The sequence below is a fragment of the Arvicola amphibius genome, chromosome 1 (genome assembly GCF_903992535.2).
Source record: "Arvicola amphibius chromosome 1, mArvAmp1.2, whole genome shotgun sequence".
Taxonomy (NCBI): Eukaryota; Metazoa; Chordata; class Mammalia; order Rodentia; family Cricetidae; genus Arvicola; species Arvicola amphibius.
Window position 1 is genome coordinate 121,871,174 of NC_052047.1, and position 9,530 is coordinate 121,880,703.

The 9,530-nt window shown below is 42.1% G+C and overlaps 1 protein-coding gene across 1 annotated transcript; it reads right to left on the bottom strand.

The window, feature by feature from the left end:
* Nucleotides 1-566: 566 nt before the first annotated feature.
* On the bottom strand, nt 567-6,326 carry Thumpd1 (THUMP domain containing 1). The gene is made up of 4 exons (XM_038319395.1): nt 6,046-6,326; nt 4,571-4,745; nt 3,489-3,737; nt 567-2,662 (listed from the first exon to the last, which is right to left on the bottom strand). Exons 1-4 carry the CDS (start codon nt 6,274-6,276, stop codon nt 2,256-2,258), a joined length of 1,062 nt encoding a protein of 353 aa, XP_038175323.1. The 5' UTR covers nt 6,277-6,326; the 3' UTR covers nt 567-2,255.
* Between the last annotated feature and the right edge of the window lie 3,204 nt (nt 6,327-9,530).

Sequence of the window (9,530 nt, forward strand, 5' to 3'; positions counted from 1 at the left end):
TGTTTTTTCCTGTTAGAAAAGTTTTTGTATTGTACATAGTTAATAAAAAAACAAAACAGCAAAATCTAAACATATTTGAGAAGGATACCGTTATGATGCTCAAACCAACAGAGTGAAGGGTTTAAAATGGCCAGGGTCTAACGACTGCAACGTGAGACATGCCACCGATCTGTGCCTTATTCATCTTGTCCTGATTAATCCAAAGTAAAGGTGGGTGGTCTCGGAGATGTGGTAAGACATCTGCATAACTAGTCTTTAAGAAATCAGCCCGCTCAAGCAGATTAAATACTGTTCAGATCAGGAACAGAAATGACTCAAAGGCCAGTCAGTGAGTTTTTAATGAAATTCAGTATGAGACTGGTGTTTGTTCTGAAGTAAATATTTTAAATGTGCTTTTTATCTAGGATTAATTATTCATGAATAAATTTTAGCATCTTTACTTCTTGGGACTACGAACCTGGATTTTTAATACACAATCATACATCTAAGCATTTTTATGATAAACATACCATACACATAGAAAGCCATTTAATATGGGACAGAAAAAAAAGTACAGAATGCCAAACTTTACAGAACAAATTGATTTTTATTTTTTAAAATATCAGAAATTTGAAAACAACCTGAACGTTCAGTTGTACCAAGAACAAAATGCAAGTAAAAATATTTGAAAACCATGTTCATCTTTGGAGAAACATGTCTTACAGTACCAGGCGTAACTCCTTTGTCTGTAGAACAGAACAGGTGCACTGGGATTTGGTTTCTGCTTCTTTATTTTGTTTTCATTGCTATAGCTTAAACAACAGACAGACAGACAGACAGACAGACAGAAGCCCACTTGATTCCTATCCTGGGACCATCTGTAAACTAACACACTGAAATGTCAGTGAAAATAAAGTCGTCAACTCTCAAAGCAAAGCAAAATGATAAATGAACTTAGACCAAGAACATACAGCACCGTACAACTGGCAAACAGCCAGGCACACTCAGGTTCCACTGAACAAAAATAAATAAAAACACAATGGAAACCAAAGTATTAAATCACAATCTGAAGCGCAGCTACTTCGCTAAGCTCCAGAACCTTGTGTCTGAACAAACGGTACTTTATCCCAGGCCCTCTGTCCTACACTATTAAAGGAAAAGTCCTTTATCTCGGAGCAGGCCTCAAGAAGGCACTAGGATTTTCTCCATTCTTTCCCAAGTGACACTAATACATATCCTTTCAAGATGGTTTCAATCTCAGACCTGAATTAACATGTCAAAACCCGAGGATGCTCCAGTCCCATCTGCATTAGCAAGGTGCTGCCAGCTCTGCTTCTCCAACATCCTCTTGTTCTGGCTTACTAAGCAAGACTCTAGCATCTAAGAAAAAATATATTCTCATGTCACTCGCTCTTTGCTTAGCCGCTTGTGCCGGGAACTATAGCACTGATATTTCCTAACTAGTATTAAGATTTAAACACAAACCTTTTTCCCAGCCCAATGTTACAGCCACTTCGCAGTCCCCACCTGGACAGTTTGTTTTGCAGTGCTCATAGGTCGCTTTGACCCTTCACGTCTCTACCTATGAGGAACTCTTGAAAGCATGACAAACTGGAAGGACAGCTTGGACAGCAAGCAGTCCAGTGAAACCCAGGGGCAGTAGCTTTCCACTGTTTTTGTACTAGTGCACAGGGTGAGTCGGCAGAAAGAGTCCTCATCCCTAACCTTACGGGAAACACCCATGGGCCTACACCTAGGACAGCCCTCTTCTCTCACATCTTCTCTAGAACTACAGCGATGGCCATCAGACTTGCTTTGAACATTGAAACAAATGTAACAAGAAAAACAAAAAGTACAAAGTCATGACAAAGTGATTCCCATATAACCCACAGTGCCACTTCTCTGTGTATCCAATGAAACGGCAGGCACAGCTGAGCCGTGTGCAGCAATAACTTCCTCAGAATGAGAATGTCCTGCTGATTTCCCACTAAGACTCTGTGCAGTTCCACGTGAGTTGGCAGTGCTTAACGGGTAACTAGAGAAAGTAATCAGGAGGCAGAGGCCAGTGCCCTCTTACCACCCCCCCTAGGGACAGTACATGGGGCTGCACACACTGACATAAAGGCCTGAAGGGCTCTGACAAAACTGTCAATGGAGGCTGTGAGATCAGCATGAAGCAGCACACAAAAGTCAATACATATTATCACAATTTTACATTGAACCCCAATAGCTTGTTGCAGAACCCCAGCTGAGACCCACCTCCCCCATAGAATGACCTATGAGAGCTCATTTTCATTTGACTTCGGTCCTTCTGAGACTCCACTTTCAAGCTCAGGTTTAGCTTCTCCCTCACTTCCTGGGGGGGTTTCAGACCTTGGTTTTCTCTGCTCCAGCTCCTCGCGGCTCTCTGGTGCCACCTGCTGGCTATTTTTCCCTTCTGAAGGATCACTTTGACTCACCTTGGCATCAGGTTCCAACTTTGCTTCTTTACCATTTCCCAGCTTTGGGTGAGGCTGTGAGTCTTTCGTACTCTTCACTACCTCCTGGAGGTTGTATTTTCTAAATAGCACATAATCTTTCACAACACTCAGGCAACACACAGCTTTGATGATTTCTACTACCACCGTGTACTCTGGATTAGTGAGATCCACTTTATTTTCTGAATTGAGGCTGCCCACTATTCCTGTAACAAAAATAGGAAAATGAGCTAAGAAGGAAGATTTCATTAAGTCTGATATAGTCAAACAGGCTTTTATCCCTTACCATCTTGGATTTGTTAAGACAGGGTTTATTAAGAAGTCATTGTTCTATGTGGCCATCAATCAAAGTCTATTAATACTTTATTTTCCAGACAGGGTCTCTATGTAGCCCTGGCTGGCCTGGAACTCACTGTGTAGACCAGGCTGGCCTTGAATTCAGAGATTCACCTGCCTCCACCTCCCAACTGTGGGATCAAGTGCCTGGATCCATCAACGCTTTTAATAACTAAATACAAATGAAACCTTGAGACATTTAATAAGGAACATTTGGTGGAGTGGAGAGATGACTCAGCATCTGTTCAGCTAGACAATCACCTGTTAACTCTGGCTTAAAAGGCTATGACAGCCTTTTCAGGCCTCTGTGGGCAATGCACTCATGTAAGCAAACCCAATTAAGTGTGAATCAAAATACTTAGGGAAGAAAATAACATCTGTATTTAACAGATGTTATTAGTTGTCACTATCCCTAAACAAGACAGTTTAATTTTCATGGAAGTTCCATCAGACTTAGTATTCTAAGTTATCCAAAGATAATATATAATATCCAAGAGAATATGTGCTGATTATATGCAAATACTACACCAAAACAGTCAGTTTATATAAGACTTACCTGGGCACTTGCAGGTTTTGGTAGTCCTAGGGGATCTAATGACCAATCTCCCATGGGTATGGGTAGACAACTGTACTTTCCCAAATATCTTTTTACCAGAGACTCTGCCTCTCATCTATAAAATCACTAGTAGAACCCACCTGCCAATTCTTTAATAACTTCTTCTCTATTCATATGGCTGTTATTTCGAGATTTGTAGACAATCTGAAATGTCCCTTTGTTTGGGGCTTTAAACCAGGGCTCCAAAAATGTTTCTGCGTATTTTTTCATGTCTTCTAAGAAAGCTTTGCATGTGCCTGAGATGGGCAGCATTCTCAGAATAACTCGCGTCTTCTTTTTCTTAGTTTTGTACATATCCTGTAGAATATGATGCACCAGTTTCTCGGGTTCTAAGAGAAAAAGAAAAAACCAAGGTTCTGTACCAACTAGTGTTTCTCTAGTGCCTATCATATATCCAGGACTTTAACTTTCCATCATCTATACTGCTTTTGCTATAATAAATGTTGATGTTCTCGTAATACAAACTAAGAGCAACAAGCATTCTACAGCACATTTTTACAAAAACAAAATCTGTACTTTACTTGAAGACTTACTCAACCCACTAGTTACTGTGTACAGAAATCCAGCTTTAGCTGGGAAAGAATCCCAGCACCATGCAGCACAGCACAACACAGTGAATCACAGGCTACTACTTCCCAACTACATGTCATCGGAGACGTCAGTGTTAGTATTTTTGAATTAGTGATCATATTTGAAAGTCAAAGGAATTCCATTTCCAGGTCTTTAACTAATTGGATCAGGCCCTCCATTTCTAAATGGCAATTAAGCCTGGTACTAAGTAGAGGCTGCTCTTTTGAGACAGAATATATACTTTCATTCTGCCTTAAGTTACATACAAATAAAGGACCTAGCACTGCCAGGTCCCCACTCTTAAGTTAACGCTACCCTCACCACCTTCCACTTCTCCATACTATTATGTGACTAAAATAACACACTTCCAAAATATGAAGTAAGAAACAAATTCCCCAAATGTGGTATATGTCATCTGAAAATGGCTTCAGAAACATCTGGCACGGATCTACTGCTGATGGAACGTGGGGGACGTTACCACAACGTTACTTGACAGCCATACCATGAAGCCACTGTCTAGGCAGTATCTGCTAAGACAGAGATGCCCAGATACCATGGGATCAATGATCTCAGGGGTGTTATTTACACACACCTATCCCAAGGGTCCTGATGAAGACTACATTGTTTGCTCCGCTCTCCACTGACTGGAATCTTCTTAGCCTCATCTCCATAGAAGCCTTAATGTCTCCAACTTCTTTCTTCAAGGCAGCCTCCGCATCATCGTCTTCTCCCTCGCTCCCAGAGGGCTGCTGATTCTTGTCTATAAACTGTTTACATAAAACCAGTGAGCGAAAGTGGCACAACAGCTCACGTTAAAACACTGCAATTAACTATTTATGTGAAACCCCCAACGGCACAGGTCTCAACATTAGCTCTAAATGGTTTTATTAGGATATTAAAATAATACTGCTTCCAAAATGTAGGTCACACAGTGAATTCCCTGAATGTGGCATGTATCCTCTAAAAATGGTTGCAGAAATACATTGACAGAGGTGGCAATGTGTTCATTAGACTTTAACACCACCATTGCCTATCACTGAGGTCGACAGGGTGCTCTTTTTGGTAAGATGAGAACCAAGTCGGGTGGTGGTGACGTACACCTTTAATCCCACCACTCGGAAGGCAAAGGCGGGTGGCTCTCTGTGAGTTCCAGGCCAGCCTGGTCTACAAGAGCTAGTTCCAGGACAGGCTCTAAAGTTTCAGAGAAACCCTGTCTTGAAAAGCAAAAAAAAAAAAACAAAAAATTAGAACCAAATGCATAAGGGAACTAAAACCATGACTCTGCTCTACTAAGAAAACAAAGGCACAGAAGTAGGTCAAGAACTTGCTTAAGCCTGGCACAGTGGCCAATACTACAATCCTTACAAGTGGGAAGCTGAGGCCAGGCTGAGGTAGCCAGCAGTCTTCTCTCAGAAACAGAAGGAACACAACAACAAAAAGGAACTTGCATACGGCACTAGCATAGATAGGACACGCGCTCCTACCTAGGGGGTTTTCATTTCATTCAGGTAATAAAAATAACTGTGCACACTGAAGGCGCCGTAACAGGTTTATACTCTGTCCACTCCTCTCCAATAATGGGGACCGCTGCACTATCTTTCTCCACACTTCGGGGTGTGCAGAATCTAAGTGAATAATATCAGCTTCCAAATGGCCATAGAATGAGATTTGGGATTCATCAAATTTTTATTTTCTGAAATGTATTTTCAAGTGCACTTGGAAAATTAGCATCCCGTATCAAACTTCCACTATCTAAGAGAGATTTTAGCTTGTACCAACTTCACACGGTCGCAAGAAGCGCGCTTCTGAAAGTTCTTCAGCACACTACCTGGTCCACCGGGGGCAATCAATAAGTGGGAGCCACGGTCATTAGTGATGTCAAGAAACGCCCCAAAGGGCCAGCCCACAAGTACACACCCACCAGGCAGGCGACCTCATCAGCAGCCACACCGGGGGAGGGGAAGGCAGGCGAGGTCGTTAAAGCACCTTACAGGTGCATCGAAGCAACCGCCGCCTCCGCTCCCCGGAAGAGGCCTGCAGGCGGTTCGATCTCCCCGACGCCGGTACCTTTTCGGGTCCGTACATGTCGTCGCCATACTCGTTGAGCAGGCTGTAGGCCTCCTCCACGCACTTGCGCTCGTTCATGTTGCAAGTGATGAGGATGCCCTGAAGGCCGGGCTCCAGCTGCCTCGGTCCGCCTGCGTCACAGCGCCGGGCCCGCTTGGCCGGCAGGAACTGGGCCTTGCCTTTGCGCTTTCCGCCACCAGGCTGAGAGGACGGCTGAGCAGGGGCCGCCATGCTGCCTATGCACCACGTTCCTTGGCGACTACGTCTGCGCGGACGCAGAGTGCTTGCGTCACACGTGCGCGACAGCCTGCCCTGACGATCCTGCCCGTCACCTTCGGCGGCCCCGCCCCGCCCCGCCCCTCACGCGGAATGACAGCCGCTTCAAGGCAGAGCCAGCGTGTAAACGTAGAATTTGGACTCTAACTGGACGTAAACGCGCTCACGAAGAACTGGTTTATTTACTTATTCATATTTACTGATTTTTTAAAGTTAATATTTATCGTGCTAGGCACTATCTAAAATGCGGCGGTCGGGCCATCAGCAGGCTATGAAGTTTATTATCCTAATAATAAGCCAAGGTTTCTTGGGCGGGGAGAGATTGTGTCTTTACAAATCTGCATATCCAATACAATTTCCTCTGATGGTGCTGTAAGACTACACCAGATGTGCAAAGAAAAACAAGACACGGGAAACTGAAGGGATTCAGTTAAGGCAGACCCTGGTGCCATGGGAACATTAAACACTGGGTTGTAAATGTGCCTATATACTGTATTCATCAGTTTCTGCAAGCTTCTGTTAGACACTCAAGTCCTGAGACATGGGAGTGCCGTATGTAAGCTGTTCTGTCAGGGAGCACCGTGTAGCACAGGCCAGGGAAGAAGGCACTCTTTCCTGAAATTTTAAGGTCTATGTGGCAGCAGGAAGGTCCAGCCTCTTTTGATGGACTGAACCCTGAAAAGCCACACAAAGGTATTATTTATTGAAAGTTACACAAAGTATTTCCACATACCAAGGTCCCTAATCTCATTTACATGTCTTTTTTTTTCTTTTTTTTGGTTTTTCGAGACAGGGTTTCTCTGTGGCTTTGGAGCCTGTGACTAGAATCACGAAGGCAGGTGATGCTCTCATTTAATGAGCATCACCTGCCTTCGTGATTCTAGTCCTGTAATATGTGTCCTTTGCAATACACAGTAACACAAGAGCCCCAGGTGTGGCTGAGACGTCATGTAACCAATGTCATAGGTACAAGACCCCTTCAGCAAAACAATCACTGTTTCCCACAATGATTCTTCAAGGTCAAAGTACTTTTAAAAACAGTAGCTCATTCTAATATCCACCCCAGATACAGTGAACGCTAAATCTTACAGCATTCCCCCTTTTGCTTAAGCTCATTTAACTACGTTGAAGGTTATGCAGCTGGATGGTGAAGACGGCCTTTTCTCTTTCGTGTTGTCTCATAGTCCTACGTACATAAGTCTGAATACACTTGAAAGCCTCTAAGATTTTTACAGCAAAAACACGTATAACAATTGCTAGAATAAGAAAACTTATTAAATGATTCATAGGATTAAATGAAGCTATGATATCTGCAAGGGTTTCTGTAACATCCACTCCAGACACATCAGGTAACTTAGTTAATTTAGTCCTCAAATCATTTGAAAAGTGTTCGAGTGACTCAGCCAACGCATCTGAACATTTTCCCAAACACACTTGTTTCAATAAACCTTAAAGGTGTAAAACAGTAAGTTGTGACATTGCCATCACATTTTCACTTAATTTGTTCCTTTAAAGTCTCTAGCTGATCTCCCAAAGATAAACAGCTTGTCTCAAGTCAGCTATAGAATTAATCATCTCACTATCTTATTCTGTTGAGCCTGAAGTTCTGCAGAATGCTGATGTTAGTCTCTAACAAATTCAGCAGTTTGAATTTCTTTCGGAAGGGCCATTCTGGCTGTTGCAGCAGAAGCAGTCAATGCAATAATTCCTATAACCACAGCAATAATCAGTCCAACCATCTGACATTTTCTTCTTAACATTCTTTCAGTGAGTTTCTGGACTAGAATCAGCACAGGCGAGTCTTGTCATGGCCTTGACAACTTTACCAGTATCCAGACTGCTGGCCTTGCCCTAAGAATATATAAACTTTGGAAGTGACATCCAATAACATACTAGAATTAAAGCAGGTATGGAGAGTACAATGTTCACAAGTGATACTATAATTATTAAGGTGCCATTGTATAGCTCCTTTCAACAATATATAAGGCAATGGTACACTTGCTACAGAAGTGTGACTTTGATTCAGTCTAAAGGACAACGTATACTCAACATCATTAACATTTAACTTTCCAGAGCTTAAGAGGGCATAAGGCACTTGTCAATTTCTGCACTGAATTGAAAAATTGTAACATAGAGCCTGACATTCCAACTCCATCATTTATCAACACTAGAGCTAATTTCTAAAGTCCCATTCAAACTATACTGCTACCATCTTAACTCTGAGTGAGAATATTTTCCTCAAGGGAAGTTGTAAGGGCTCCAATTAACAACATCTCTGTGGGAGATGTTAATAAGCACTCAAGGATTTTTACCTTTACATTGTTGCCAATGTACCCGGTCAGATTCTTTGTTAGTAATCTACCTCTCACAAGATGGTAGATTTATAGAACTGGTAACATTAATTTCCTGTCCCCTAAAGCCAAATGCATAAAGCATATAAAATTTATCATGAAAACTCTAGGCAGTACTATGAATAAATAAAGATAGCCAAAATGTAAAAGTTATATTTAGACAGTGAGTTCTATTACCCATATGAATAAGAATTCCTTGCACTCACAGTATAATTTGTAATCTCCTTGCCCTCTTCCCTCAGCTTAGCAGTCCTTTCCTTTCTGGTCATAAGGACCAGGTAGCCAAGAGGATTCACTGAATACAACAGGGATATCCGTATCTCCCCAATTTACTCCTTTGTTAATTGGAGGGTTGGTATTATACGCCCAGTAAATATGATCAGTCCTGATTACTTGTACAGTTACTACAAACAGCATAGTGAGGAACAATGTTGTAGAATTCAAAGGTTTCTTTGCCTGTCTAACTAATGCTTCTTTTTTTTTAATTTCTTAAGCTGTTCCCTTATAGGAGGATCAGCTGTCTGTTTCAAAGGCTTTCTTTTTCCTCCCAAGAGCTGTGATATCCATTTCAGCAGTCAAGTCATCCAGGAGACCTCTCTCACTCATGTCTAAGTTTTACTAATTTTGATGATATCCACAACTTCTCATCCGAACAAACATAAGCATAACCGCAGCCCCATCATAACACCTGCACTATTTTCCATACTGATATCAAGGCATCCTTGTAGTTCACAGGCTGATTTAATTCAGCAGTTTTTTTTTCTATGATCCAATGCCTTTCAGCAGCTGTTGTCCCCGTTTCATTGGCATTTTAAAAAATTTAAAGTTAGTAAAATACTATGTCATCTGTCCTCATTG